This window comes from Sturnira hondurensis, unplaced genomic scaffold, assembly GCF_014824575.4.
Source record: "Sturnira hondurensis isolate 20B ecotype Veracruz unplaced genomic scaffold, ASM1482457v3 Scaffold0003693, whole genome shotgun sequence".
Taxonomy (NCBI): domain Eukaryota; kingdom Metazoa; phylum Chordata; class Mammalia; order Chiroptera; family Phyllostomidae; genus Sturnira; species Sturnira hondurensis.
In genome coordinates this window covers 9598665-9613327 of record NW_028076324.1, presented here as the reverse complement: position 1 = coordinate 9613327, position 14663 = coordinate 9598665, and the positions used below count along the sequence as shown (strand labels likewise).

At 48.9% G+C, this 14663-nt stretch overlaps 1 protein-coding gene across 3 annotated transcripts; it reads left to right on the top strand.

Annotated features, from left to right (window-relative positions):
* The first annotated feature begins 5552 nt into the window (after window positions 1–5552).
* On the top strand, window positions 5553–14496 carry STAP2 (signal transducing adaptor family member 2). Of its 3 annotated transcripts, none has more exons than XM_037042590.1 (13): window positions 5553–5726; window positions 8631–8702; window positions 8843–8965; window positions 9917–9973; window positions 10897–10997; window positions 11543–11677; window positions 12193–12262; window positions 12354–12456; window positions 12579–12653; window positions 13629–13778; window positions 13874–13975; window positions 14053–14127; window positions 14341–14496. In XM_037042590.1, the coding sequence occupies exons 1-13, from the start codon at window positions 5625–5627 to the stop codon at window positions 14481–14483; spliced, it is 1308 nt and encodes a 435-aa protein (XP_036898485.1). In that variant the 5' UTR covers window positions 5553–5624; the 3' UTR covers window positions 14484–14496. The 3 variants fall into 3 exon arrangements, with proteins under 3 accessions (XP_036898485.1, XP_036898484.1, XP_036898486.1); XM_037042589.1 differs by having other exon boundaries at window positions 13629–13784; XM_037042591.1 differs by lacking the exon at window positions 12579–12653 and having other exon boundaries at window positions 13629–13784.
* The last annotated feature ends 167 nt before the right edge of the window (window positions 14497–14663 follow it).

Genomic DNA, 14663 nt, shown 5'->3' with positions numbered 1-14663 from the left:
AAGATAAACAGGTTGCCCAGAGTTACACAGGTCTCCAGTGGACTCCAAAGGCTATGTTTGGCTATGTGCAAAGTCCAAGCAAGCAGCCTCACCCTGTAACTATTAAGGACATTGAATGTGCAATTTTAAAACTCCCAAAAAAGAAATCTCCAAGTCCAGATGAAGAATGCTACCAAAGGCTCAAAGAAAAACACCAGTTGTACATACCTCTTCCAGAAAATTAAAGAGGAGGGAACACTTCTCAATTCATCAGATGAAACTAGCATTAACTAAACTACCAAGATACCCAAACCAGAAAAGGGCGATCCAGAAAAAGAGAACTACAGACCATACCCTTCATGGATAGGGACAGAAAAATCCTTAAACTATTAGGAAATAGAACTCAGCAATATATGGGAAGAATGACATACCATGACCAAGTGGTGTTTATTCCAGGAATGCAAGGTGGGTTCGGTATTCAAAAATCAAGGCTATGGGCCCTGACCGGTGGGGCTCAGTTGGTCAAGTGTCCTCCTGCAAAGCAAAAGGCCGTGGGTTCCATTCCCAGACAGGGCACCTGCCTGGGTCTGGCGTTTGGTCCCAGGTGGGGCGCATTCGAGAGGCAACCGGCTGATGTTTCTCACAATAATATTTCATTCCCTCCCTCTCTCCCTTCTGTCACCTCTCTCTAAAAATAAACATCTTTTTCTTTTTAAATCAAAGTTATCCACCATATTTATCAGGCTGCTGTGGGCAGAATAACAGTTCTCTAAAGATTCCCTGTCCTAATCCCCAGAACCTGTGAATTCATGAGGTCACATGGTGAAAGGAATTTAAGGTTGCAGATGGAATTAAAGTTGCTGATCAGCTGACTTCATTTTTTATTTTGTTAAATTTTTATTTACTGATTTTAGAGAGAGGAGGCAGAGAGAGAGAGAGAGACAATGATTTGTTCCTCTTCTCATTCATTAATTCAATGGTTGATTCTTCCTGTATGTGCCTGGGCCATGGAGCAAACCTGCAACCTTGGCATATCCAAATGATGCACTAACCGGCTGAACTACCTGGCCAGGCCACTGTCTGGGTGACTGTAAATTAGGGAGATTAACCCTGACTGGTGTGGTTCAGTTGGTTGGGCACCATTCCACAGAGTGAAAGGCTGTCAGTTAGATTCCTGGTAGGGCACATGCTTGGGTCGCAGTGTCAGTCCCTGGCAGGGGCATGTAACAATTGATGTTTCTCTTTCACATCCATGTTGCTCTCCATAAACTAGGACAGAGTGAAACCATCTCAACTTGGGGGAGAACATCTACAAACCTCCAGTTAACATTGTACTTAATGGAATGTCCAGTAAAGATGGAGGTGCAGATAAACATGCCTCACCCCCAAGCACAACTATAGCAAAAAAGTACAACTAGAATATGCAACAAATATCACCCAGAATTGTCATAAAATTGAGCTGTGTGGAAGGCTGACAACCAAGGATTTAAAGAAGCCACATTCATCCAGATGGGTAGGAGGGGCGGAGGTACACAGAGAGGGGGAAAGGCGGGGAGAGGTGCAGAGACTAGACCAGGCTATCTCACACCCATGTGTGGTGGATAAAAATCAGGAGGGATACTTTGAGAACGAGGGAGCCCAGCCCCAGACTGGACTGTTCAGCCCAGGGTTCCAGAGCCAGGAAGGTAAGTCCCCATAACTTCTGGCTATAAAACCAGTGGGGGCTGGGGTAGTGGGAGAAATTACAGGATTCTCAAGAGACTCCTCTTAAAGGACCCAAAACGGACTTAGGACTCATGCAGACCCACCCTCTCTGGGATTCAGCACCACGGCAACAGCTGGAAGGGTACCAGGGGCATATGGGGAGAAAGTGAAGTGACTGGCATCAGGGTGAGCGCCGGGAGACAGCTTCCTCCTGGGCAAAGCTCCAGAGGCCAGGCAGCAGCACTGTCCCCTCTCTGATTCCCCGCACACACACAGACAGCGACAGAGGACAGCGGTGTCACAGGTTGCCCAGCCCAGCTAGTACCTAAGGCTCCACCCCATACAACTTAGTAGGGAGCGCTTTTCTACAACGGGCCACACCACTAAGACAGGGAGTCAAAGCAGCTCTACCTAATCAATACACAGAAACAAACACAGGGAGGCTGTCTAACTGAGGAGACAAAGAAGTATGGCCCAAATGAAAGAACAGAACAAAACTCCAGAAAAAGAACTAAATGAAATGGAGAGATAAAGAACCTGTCAGATGCACAGTTGAAAACACTGGTTATGAGGATGCTCCAGGATCTCACTGAGTACTTCAAAGGCACAAAAAAAGACCCAGGTAAAAGAGAAGATTGCATTAAGTGGAATAAAGAAAAAAATCTACAGGGAACCAACAGTGGAGGAGATGATGCCAAGAATCAAATCAACAGTTTAGAACACAAGGAAGGAAAAAGCATTCAATCAGAACAGCAGGAATAAAAAAAGAATTAAAACAACAACAACAACAAACAAGGACAGTTTATGGGTACCAGAAGAGGAATAGCAAGAAATTGAAAACATATTTGATTTTTTAAAAAGATTTATTTATTTATTTATTTATTTATTTTCAGAGAGCGGGGGAGGGAGGGAGAAAGAGGGAGAGAAACATCGATTGGTTAGACTTCCAGCAAAAATGGAGGAGTAGGTAGATGTGCTACACCTCCTTGCACAACTATAAGAAAGATCACAACAAACCTCAAAATAAAAAGCAACAAGAACTGCCAAAAAATTGAATTGTATGGAAGTCTGTCAACTGAGGATTTAAAGAAGTAATATTCATCCAGATGAGTAGGAAGGGCAGAGACGGGGAGCCAGGGTGCAGTGTGGTGGCAGCGAGGCAGGAACAGTGAGGCACTGGCCGGCAGAACAGGTGGTCCCACATGTACATGTGGTGGCTTAAAACCAAGAGGGACACCTAGGGAGGGAGGGAGCCCAGCCCCAGGCAGCCCAGGGTTCCAGTGCCAGAAAAATAAAGCCTCATAACTTCTGGCTGTAAAAATCAGTGGGGGCTGGGATGGTGGAAGAAACTGCTAGGCTCTCAGGAGAGTCTGTTTAAAAGACCCCAACGGTACTAGAACATAGGCAAACCCACAAACTCTGGGACTCAGCACCGGGGCATCAGCTAGAAGGATACCAGTTGCACACAGGAAATGGGGGAAGTGACTAGAAATGGGACAAGAGCCAAGAAAGTGGAATTGTCCCTCTTCAACCCCTCCCCCCAACAAAGTGCCACAAAGCAGTGAGGCAGGTTGCCCCACCTGGGCAAATACCTAAGGCTCCGCTCCTTACAACATAACATGTATGCGAAGGCTGGGAGTCAAAGCAGTTCTACCTAATACACAGAAACAAACACAGGGAGGCTGCCAAATTGAGGAGACAAAGAAATATGGCCCAAAAGAAAGAACACAACAAACCCCCAGAAAAAGAAGTGAAACAGAGATAGCCAACCTCTCAAATGCAGAGTTCAAAACACTGGTGATCAGGATGTTCAGAGAACTCAATGGGTACAGCAAATGCATAAGGGAGGAAATGAAGGCTGTGATAAGTGCAGTAAAGAAAAGTCCACAGGGAACCAACAGTGAAGGGAAGGAATCCAGTGTTCAAATCAGCAGTTTGAAACATAAAGAAGAAATAAACAGTCAACCAGTATAGAATGAAGAAACAAGAATTTTAAAAAAAATGAGGAGAGAATAAGAAGACTCTGGGACAACTTCAAATGTACCAACATCTGAATCATAAGGATGCCGGAAGGAGAAGAGGAAGAGCAAAAAACTGAACACTTGTCTGATCAAATAATGAAAGAAAACTTCCCTTATTTGGTGAAGGGAATAGACATACAAGTTCAGGAAGCACAGAGAGTCCAAAACAAGTTGGACCCAAAGAGGACCACACCAAGATACATCATAATTAAAATGCCAAAGTTTAAAGATAAAGAGATAATCTTAAAAGCAGCAAGAGAAAAGCAGATAGTTTCCTACAAAGGATTCCCATAGGACTGTCATCTGATTTCTCAAAAGAAATTTTGCAGGATGGAAGGGGTTGGGAAGAAGTATTCAAAGTGATGAAAATCAAGGACCTACAACCTAGATTACTCTATCCAGCAAAGCTGTCATTTAGAATGGAAGGACAGATAAAGTGCTTCCCAGGCAAGATAAAACTAAAGAAGTTCATCACCACCAAGCCATTATTATATGAAATGCAAAAGGGAATTATATAAGAAAATCAAAATGATGAACATTAAAAAGAAAATAAATTCACAACTACCAATAATTGAATCCAAATAATAAACTAACTAAGCAAACAAGCAAAACAGGAACAGAATAATAGATACAGGGATCATTTGCAGGGTGATCAGTTGGAAGGGGAAAGAGGGAGAATGAGGGAAAAGATACAGGGATTAAGAAGCACAAATTGGTAGATACAAAATAGACAAGAGTATGTTAAGAACAGTATAGGTAATGGAGTAGCCAAATAACTTATATTCATGACCATGGATATGAATTAAGGGGAGAAATTGCTGGAGGGAATTTGGGTCCTGGGTAGAGGGAGGCAAAGGGGGGGAAATTGGGACAACTGTAATAGCATAATCAATAAAATATTTATGTTAAAATATGTACCTAATGGTAAAAGACAAAATGCTTTCCCCTTAGCACTGAAAATATGGTAAAGATATCCTCTCATCATTCTTATTCAACAAGTACTGAAAGTTCTAGCCAGTGCAATAAGGCAAGAAAAGGAAATAAAAGGAATACAGATTGGGAAGGAAGAAATAAAACTAGTCTGATTTACACGATGGTCTATGTAAAAAAACAAACCTACAACAAATGCCCCTAAATTAATAAAGGAGCTAGTCCAGCAAGATTGTAGGATTCAAGATGAACAAAACACATAAAACAGCTGCATGTCTGTATGCTAACAATGAATATGTGAAAATTGGAATTAAAAATACAAGGCCATTAAGAATTGCTCGAATAAAAAGAGAAGTGATTCCTTTTCTTTCTGCAAATCTGGCAAAATAGGCACAGGACTTGTATACTGAAAACTACACAACACTAAAGAAAGAAAGATTTAAATAAATGAAAAGATACACCATGTCAATGGACTGGAAGGCTCGACATAATAAAGATGTCACATCTCCACCAGCTGATACAAGTTTAGTGTAGTTCCTATCGTGACACCAGCAAGATTTGGGGGCAGATCTAGGCAAGATTATTCTAATGTTCAAACAGCCTAACGGGCATTTCAGGCCTTCATGTTATGTTCCTGTTATGTCCTCTCTCGTTGTATCCCCAAACCACTTGGGCACTACCAGGCCTTTCTCACTTCCAGGTCTTTGCTGAAGCAGTCAGCCTGGTGCTCTGTCTGCTCCTGTGTGCCTTCCTCCTTCATTCCATCACTCCAGCATAGCTTCCCTGCTCCCTGACTTCTGAGGAAGACCAGAGAGGCTGGGATTCCCCCAGGATTTCCTGGACCTGCCCAGGGCAGCCTCCGCCCAACACTGGCAGGGGAGGGAGCTCGGGAGCTGACAGTAGAGAGGAAATTCCCCTGGAACCTGTTTCTCTGCTTCCTGGCCAAGCCTGGCTGCTGGAGAGAGAGGCCAGGCCAAAGACCTGCCTGCCATGGCCTCGGCCCTGAACCCACCCCGGGTCCCAAAGCCCAAGTGTGCCTTGCCTTCACACTACCATGAGAGCTATCTGGAGAAGAAGGGACCCCGTGACCAGGTAAGGTAGGGCAGGGAGCCTAGCAGTGTGGGTGGCCTGGCAGGCAAGGCACCTGTCTGAGCCTCAATCTCCCCACATATCCAAGGAGGACAGGGTGGGTGCTGACGGGGCAGGGCATGGGCTGGTGGCTGGGAAGGGTTCTGTCTATCCGTCTGTCTCTGTCTATTCATCTGTCTCTGTCTATTCGTCTGTCTCTGTCTATCCGTCTGTCACTGTCTCTCTGACTCTTATTTGATTTCTTTCTCTTTCTCTTTCACTTTGTCTCTCCCTGAATGTATCTGTCTGTATCTCTCTCTGTTGGATACAAACAGGATCAGGACTTCCTCCAGGAAATGAGGAATGAAATTCATTAGTTCCCCTTTCCCCAGTCCAGAACTAACTTCGTGAACCTCAGCTGCAGGGGACAAGGTCAGGACAGTTGCATGAGGGGACAGTAAGAACTGGGGGGCCACCCTCAGCAGGACCAGATACTGGCCACAGGACGAATGTACACATGTGTACGTTTTTGTTTGTAAGTTTTGTTTGATTTTTAAATCCTCACCTGAGGATATGTTCACTGATTTTAGAGAGAGGAAAGGAGACAGAGAGGGGGGAAAAATCTGTCAGTTGCCTCCCTATGAACCCAACTGAGGACTGAACCTACAACATAGGTATGTGCCCTGACTGGGAAATGAACCCTGGACCTTTTGGTGTATGGGACAATGCTCCAACCACTGAGCCACCCGGCTAGGAGCGCATCCATGTTTTTGTGTGTCTTACTCAGAATAAAGCCCAGCCCCTCAGTTCCTACTAAGCCCCCATCTCTCTCTCCCCACTCCCTATATGCATTCATCTTCTACTATAACCCAAACCAACCACCCACTCCTTCCCTACACATCTCCCTACCTTTGTCATTGCAGTTCCCTCCTCTTCTCCTTGTGTCTCCATGTGCCCGAATCCCCTCCAGCCTAGAAAGTATGAAGAAGCAGCAGATCACAGTGGTTAAGAAAGACCATGGGCCCCATAGTGCGAGACCCAGGTTCACAGCCCTGGTCCATGCTTTTCTGATACCCAGGTCTTATACAAGTGACTCTCCATCTTTGTCCTCAGTTTTCTGTCATAAAATAGGTAGGACAGAACCACAGTCACAATTACAAGAGAGGGGTAGCCCTTGGCGGGCCAGGAAGTTGGCTCAGGATAAGCATTGGCGCTTTACATTAATTTGCCCAATTTTCGCAACAGCCACTGAGGTGAGTAACATTAGTATCACTGGTTCATTCTATTTTAAGTTTTGTATTTGTTTATTTTTAGAGAGAGGGGAAGGGAGGGAGAAAGAGAAGGAAACATCAATGTGTGGTCGCCTCTCGAGCACCCCCTGGTGGAGACCTGGCCACAACCCAGGCATGTGCCCTGACTGGGAACTGAACTGGCGACCCTTTTGTTCAAATGCCAGCATTCAATCCACTGAGCCACACTAGCCAGGGCAGTATCAACATTTTATAGATGGGGAAACAGGCACAGAGAGATTAAATAATTTGTTCAATGGCACATAGCTGGCACATGCATGACAAAGCAGGTTTCACTATACTGAGTTCAGTCACTTATTACTTATATAATCACTTATCAGTGTTCCAGGCACTTGGAAGTGCACTTATGCCAAGTGCCTGGAACAGTGTTTGGCATGGATTAGGTCCTCAGTCAATGTTAGTTAAACGTATAGATACATCTATAGATGGGTGGGTGGACGGACGGATGGATGGATGGTTGAGGGAATGATAGCTGTCATTATAAGCACTATCCTCATTATCATTACAGATTAATTAAAGTGCTTCTGCTCTGACTGGTGTAGCTCAGTGGAATGAGCATAGGCCTTCGAACCAAAGGGTGGCCAGTTTGATTCCCAATCAGGGCACATGCTTGGATTGTGGGCCAGCTTCCCAGTTTGAGGCATGTGAGAGGCAACCACACATTGATGTTTCTCTCCCTCTCTTTTTCCCTCCCTTCCCCTCTCTCTAAAAATAAATAAATAAATAAATAATTTTAAGTGCTTCCTCCTTCAGGAAGTCTTCTAAGATTTTTCAGTTAGAGGGCCATTCTCCTCCTCTGTCACCTTATGGTCCAGGGTCTGTCCCTCTTCAGGGTTCTAACTGTTCTTCCCTGGTGGATTTTATTATCTGTGCTTTCTCTATCCTCTGGAACATGATATACTTAGAAACAGAACTCACATCCCACTTATTTTGCTCACAACAGAGCTGGTTGCAGAATAGTTGCTCAGGAAATTTCTGGTGGAAAAAATATAGACTTATAATCTGAGATATATCAGCCCCTTAGGCCTCCAGAGAGTTACAGCATTTGGAGTTCAGAATCCTGGGGGTAAATCTTGAATTTGTGAACCTTGTGAAATTCTGAGACTACAGACTCAGCACCTATCTGAGGACCTGGCACCTAGGAGGTGCCAAAAATATGTACGCAGTGGACAAGGGGGCAGGAAAATGTGTGTGGATGTGTGGATGGGTGGGTACACGGATGGGTGGGTGGGGCAACAGACATGTGGATGGGTGAATGGATGGATCATCATAAATCTAGCTAGCTTGACTGACTCCTAGAACTGCTCCCTCTGTAGACTGGGGGATTGCTCTGGGTCCCCTGTCCCATCAAGGTTCCCTTTGGTTACTTCTCAGAGAATAACAGATCCCCAGAGGCTGCACCATGAATGAGGAGGGCCTCCCTAAAAAGGCAACAAAGACTTTTGGGTCTTTGTTCAAAGTCCCAAAGCAGGCAATGAAGGAAAGTATGTGAAGATCTGGGGGAAGAGGGTCTAGGCCGAGACAACAGCCAGTGCGAAGGTCCTGAGGCAGAAATGGGTGTGTTGGAGGTACCCAGTTTGCCAACTCACATCCTTCTTTCTCCCTCTCTGTTTTCTAGAATTACAAGAAGTTCTGGGCTGGCCTCCAGGGCATCACTCTCTATTTCTACAACAGCAATCGGGACTCCCAGGTAAGGATGGGAGTGAGTACACAAGAGCTGGCCCATCCTTGACCCCAGGGATCAAGCAGAGGGTGTGGGTGATGTGGCCAAACCAAACCATGGAGCAAACCACAGACCTGGTATTCAGATGCCCGCCTTTGTGCCCTCAGCACGTGGAGAAGCTAGACCTTGGAGCATTTGTGAAATTCACAGATGAGGGTCCTCGGGGGAGTTCCGGTGACCCTGGTATCTATTTCAACCTGGTCCTCCGGAACCAGGAGATCAAGTTCAAGGTAGGTTCCCTTGGAGGGGTGAGGGTTGGTGGGAGAACCTGCCTCCCCATTGCACTCACCATTAACACAAACTAATATGGAGTCATGCAAAGTCTAGCACTGGATTGGTAGCAATGGGCAAGTCACTCGACCTTTCTGGGCCTCAGTTTCCTCAACTGCAAAACAGAATAATACGTGTAAAGTGCCTAGAACAAGATCCACAAGGATCATCACTGCTACCATTCAACCCTTCAACAAACTTTAGTGAGCACCTACTGTGTGCCAGACCCTCTCCCAGTTGCACAGCAGTGAGCAGACAGTTCAAAATCCTTTGTGGAGTTTACAGTCTAGTGGTGGAAGCATGCAATGAACAATATAATGTGTAAAGTATATGATGTGTCAGATGGCAGCAGACACTGGGAAAAGGGGATGCAACGGTAAATGGTGTGATCAAGGAAGGCCTTACGGAGGATCTGAAGGAGGTGAGGGAGATGGCAGTGTAAATATCTGGGAACCAGCCTTTCAGCAGAGGGAACAGCACACGTGAAGGTCCTGAGCTAGGACTCTATCTGGTGTGTTAGAGGAACAGTGGCTGGAGCACAGTGAGAGGGGGACAGAGGGAGGAGGTAAGGGCTATGCGGTGGGGGGGCGGGGTGGGGGTGGCTGGGCAGGGCCTTGTGAACTATGGAGAGGACCTGGGCCTTTACCCTGAGGGAGGTGGGAAGCCTGGGAGAGTTTAAAGGATAAGATACATGACTTGTGTTTTTTTAATGTTGGTATAATAACATTAAAGAATAATATTCCACATTACTATGGATTTATATTCACTCAGACATCATTCTAAATGAATTTGTCCTAATTCATTTAATCTTCAAAATAGCCCTGGGAAATATGAACTGTTGTTCCTGACACCCATTTCACAGAAGAACAGACTGAGCCCAATCAACACGGCCTTTTTCTTTCCCTCCCTAGGTGGAAAGCCTGGAGTCCCGGGAAATGTGGAAAGGCTTCATCCTGACGGTGGTGGAGGTCAGAATGGTGGTTGTCGTCTGCGCCTCTCTCCCACTCCCCAGTAGTCCTTCTCAGAAATCCTTTTTTTTTTCCATCTTTCATTTTCCCAAATAAGCCCCTAGAGCAAGGGTGTCAAACTCACTTTCAATAGGGGCCACATTGACCTTGAGGTTGCCTTCCAAGGGCCGAATGTAATTTCAACTCCTTAACAGTTAAGGAGTATTTACATTTATACAGTCCTCAAATTATTTTGGCCGATGTGGCCCCTGGTGAAAATGAGTTTGACACCCCTGCTCTAGAGTATACAGCACATTGGTCTCAAGCTGGTGGCCTACAAACGAAACAAAGTCCATAAACATCTTTTGTTTTGCCAACAAGTGCTAAAAAATTTAAGACAGCTGCCATCACTTAAAATACCAGGATTTTAGTCAACATTCCTGATTTCTTTTTTTTAAGGTTTTATTTATTTATTTTTAGAGACAGGGGAGGGAGGGAGAGAGGAAAGACCAATGTCTGGGTACCTCTTGTGCGCCCCCTACTGGGTACCTGGCTAGCAACCCAGGCATGTGCCCTGACTGGGAATTTAACCGGCGACTCTTTGGTTGGCGACTCTTTGGTTCGTAGGCCCATTCTCAATCCACTGAGCTACACCAACCAGGGCTTCCTGGTTTCTATTTTACTCGTTTGTTCCCTGCCTGACCCCTGTGGCCTGTAGAGCTTGACTCTACATTGTATCATCTGCTGTGTCCTCCTCCCCATCACCGGTCCCTCTCTCTCTCCACATCCTCTCCAAAACCTTTTTGCCCCTGAAGGTGTAGGGCAGCTCTGCAGCCTCCAGACCCAGGTTCCCATCTTGGCTCTGTCTGCACTCTGGCTTCGGTTAGCCTCTGTGTGGCAGGGGCACAGATGCCCGTTCCACAGATGCCCCCATTGCCCCTCAGCTCCGTGTCCCATACAATTTGACCCTGCTGCCTGGACACCTGTACATGATGGCTGAGGTCCTGGCCAAAGAGGAGGTGCGCCGCACGCTCGAGATGCCCTCGTGAGTGCCAGCCACATGACCTGAGGGGTTCCGGGAGCAGGTGCTGCGAGTGGGGTCTTAAGTTGAATACAGGGCTGCATCTGGATGGGGCGGGGATTAGTTTCCCTGCTGGGAGCTGGACTTGGTGTTTGGGGCCAGGTCTGGACCTCCAGTACAGGGTATAGGTGCCTGGAAGACCCTACTGTGAGCCTCTAGAAATGAAACCTGGGCCTGGGGGGCGAGCCAGGGTCTTTTAGAGTAGGGTCTGGGCCTAGGAGATGAGGTTGGGTCTCCGGAGGTGGCTCTAGGTGCCCTGGGCGGGTCAAGATCTCTGGAGGAGGGTCTGGCTGCTTGAAGGGTCGAGCAGGTTCTCCACGCGGGCCTCTAGGTGCCTAGAAGGTGAGGTTGGTTGCCTTAGGACTGGGTAAATAAGAGGGCAGGCACGACTCGGTATTAGGGGCGGGGGCGGGGCTGAGTGTCTGGGGGCGGGGTTACGTACGGGAGGGCGTTCTGGGTCTCCCAAGGGACACGGTCTTCCCAGTGTAAGTGACTGCAACCCTCGCCAGGTGCTTCTTGAAGGTGAGCCGGCTAGAGGCCCAACTGCTCCTGGAGCGCTACCCAGAATGCGGAAACTTGTTGCTGCGGCCCAGCGGGGACGGCACGGACGGAGTGTCGGTCACGACTCGCCAGACGCTCAACGGGTACGCAGGCGCAGCTGGGAGACGCGGGGGCGTGGTCGATGGAGGGTAGCGCATAGGGGCGTGGTCAGAGGTAGAGGCGGAGACAAATCCTGGAGTAAGAGGGCCTACTTCAAAGTCTGAGCTGGGACTGGGGAGGACTCGGGAGGCATAGCCAGAGGATAAGGAGCGTGGAATCCGGAGGCTGGCCCTCCCCGGTTGTAGGGTCGTGGGCAAGTCACGTCTAAGGTAGAGTCAGAACCAGGGGACCTAACCAGGGAGAAGGGCGGTGCCTTCCTTGGGGATGGAGCTCTTCGGAACCTTGTCTTCCCTGGGGATAGAACCAGGACTAGGGGCGAAGTCTTTCCTGGGGATGCAGTCAGTTGAAGGCCTGGTCAATGGGGAGAGAGCCCCGGCAGGAAAGGGCGTGATCGGTGTGCGGTGAAGAGGGAGGATGTCTCCATGGGGCGGAGACAGGATGAGGGGCGGGGTCTTTTTTGGCCTGAGTCAGACCCCCCACTGTCCCACTGCACGTGCAGGACACCGGTGGTCCGTCACTACAAAGTGAAGCGCGAGGGCCCTAAGTACGTGATTGACGTGGAGGAGCCGGTGAGCCCTGGGGCGAAGTCTCGGGAAGTACACTGGTGGGGTCGGCGCCGCTTCCCCCGCAGTGCTAACCGGACTCCTTACCCAACCCCAGTTCTCCTGCACCTCACTCCAAGCAGTGGTCAACTATTTCGTGTTGCAAACCAAGAAGGCGCTGGTGCCCTTCCTGCTGGACGAGGATTACGAGAAGGTGCTAGGTGGGTGAGGCCTCAGGGGACTCGGGAGCCCAGCCCCTGCGTCTCCCACCTCCCCAAAGGGGCCACCCTTAGGTCAGCCCTGGAGCCCCGGCGCCTCCTCCAGGCAGCCCTCTCTGTTCTAGGCTACGTGGATGCGGATAAAGAGAGCGGCGAGAGTGTGTGGGTGGCACCCTCGGTACCAGCAGTCCCCTGCCCAGGTGATGCCCCTTCCCCCAAGGCAACCATTGGGGCAGAGGGGTAGAAACCTAGAACCCACACGATGCCTCTTGTGTTCAATCTTGTTCCCAGAGTTTCAGGGACCCAGAAATTACCCAGATCCTGCCCTCTGGGGACTTCCAGGTTGTACAAAGGGCTGACAGATCTGGACACAGACACTCCCATCCCTCTGGGGTTGAACTGGGGCTGGTGCCTAACCTAGAGTTGAGAAGAGAGAGGCAGAGTAGGGAGAAACCATCGTAGAGGAAGGGGTGTTTGCTGAAGTTCTCAAAGGATTTTGGCACACATGGGCAATGAGGCCAAGGCAGTGGGTGCATTTGGAGCAAGAACTACTCAGAGATGGGCGGGTGTTGGGAAAGGGATGGGGGTCAGTGCAGCTTTATGGAGCAGGAGGAAGAGGCTGGAAGCAGTATGGTCCGCCCTGGGCTGGACAGATGCTGGGAACCCCATGTATACAATGGACATATATGTACCCACACATACACACAGGCCGCAATAACCAACATGGAGTGTGTCCACCTGAATAATCAGAAGTTCTTATGTAGATGACTCCACATGTGCACGAATACATGTGTCACGATCCCATCCCTTCCAGCATACATACGTACCTTAAGCCACAATCACATGAGCACAGCACAAACTCAGATACTTATACACATATGCATGTACACAGGACAGACAAGTACCCCAGCACAGACCTTAGTGCCCATGCACTGTCATACACGTATACACATTTATGTATACTCCACATACACAAAATCACCCAGTTCGTGTTTATGCTACACAGTGGCATCAACTCAGACTTATACATGGGTGCGTGTACAGACAAGCACAGGGACACATGCCTGTATCCAGGCATGCACACACACACACTTCTGCTCACAGAGGTGGACAGACCCACCCGGAGATGTCCCTGCACCACATGGGTCCCCAAAATGACTGCCATTTCCCACCAGATCCTGCATTCCCAGCCTGTGGCCCCAAACAGCCACCTCCTGCACCCATCACACGCACACCCAGCCAGGACAAGCTGCCCCCGCTACCGAACCCAGATGAGAACTATGTGATCCCAATTGATGATGCCCCAGCAGCCGACTACGTGAATGGTGATGGTGGGTAAGGGGCCAGGGGTGGCTAAGAGAAGGGGGAGGGGGAGCAGGCTCATGGCCAGATATGACACACCATATCTTTGTCCACACAGTGGTTTCCCCTGGTTGGCCAGGGATCCCGAAGCCCAGGATACATCACCCAGCCCCAAAGGTTCAGGCAAGGCCTTCAAAGCCAGCCACTACACCTAAGCCAGGTAGGAGACCCTCCTCCCCAGCCCTGCTTTCATCCAGTGGAGGGCTGTTCTCAGCCTTCATTTCCCTTCTCCTCCAGAGCCCAAAGGCCTTATCAGCAGCCTGGCCAAGAAGCTGGCCATCAGTTCAGGACAGGCTCTTCTCCCCAGAACAGGTAAGGGACGTGGGAGGCCAATGTGAGGGGTGTAACCCATGCAGCCACCCCCAAAGGGCCTGCACTCGGTTTCATGTCCCTTCTGCTTCTTGAATACATTTCCATCTTGCACTGGGCCCCATGCATTCTGCAGCCAGTCCTGGGCGGGTGTGGGGGAGCAACATGGACTGGGGATTCTGGGCACAGCTGAAGCCTAGGGTACCCACCCCCCAGGGTTGGCCAATGTGACGGCAGAGCTGGAAGAGAAACTGCAGAGGCGGCGGGCGTGGGAGCACCCAGCTGGCCTCACTGGGGATCAGCAGGCCAGTCTCGGAGCTGGGCACGTCAGTCAGGTGGATCTGTCCTCTCAGAATTAAAAGTTTAAGTGACCCCAGGGTCCACGAGTGTGACTTGGCTTGGGGGGGAAGTGAGGGATCCGTCAGATGCCGGTCCACAGGTGGCTCTGTTCACTCCTAAAGACCCTCAGCTCAGCACAAACTGCCATCTGACTTTGCCAGAAAAGCCCATTTGACAGCTGAGAAAGCTGAGGTCCAGAG

Bases quoted from the DNA above. Each gene is read 5' to 3' on its own strand.
- STAP2 (XM_037042589.1), top strand. From the start codon at position 5,625: ATGGCCTCGGCCCTGAACCCACCCCGGGTCCCAAAGCCCAAGTGTGCC. The intron at 12,457-12,578 runs GTGGGTGAGGCC...TCTCTGTTCTAG, and splicing joins GGATTACGAGAAGGTGCTAG to GCTACGTGGATGCGGATAAA. The intron at 14,128-14,340 runs GTAAGGGACGTG...CCCACCCCCCAG, and splicing joins GGCTCTTCTCCCCAGAACAG to GGTTGGCCAATGTGACGGCA.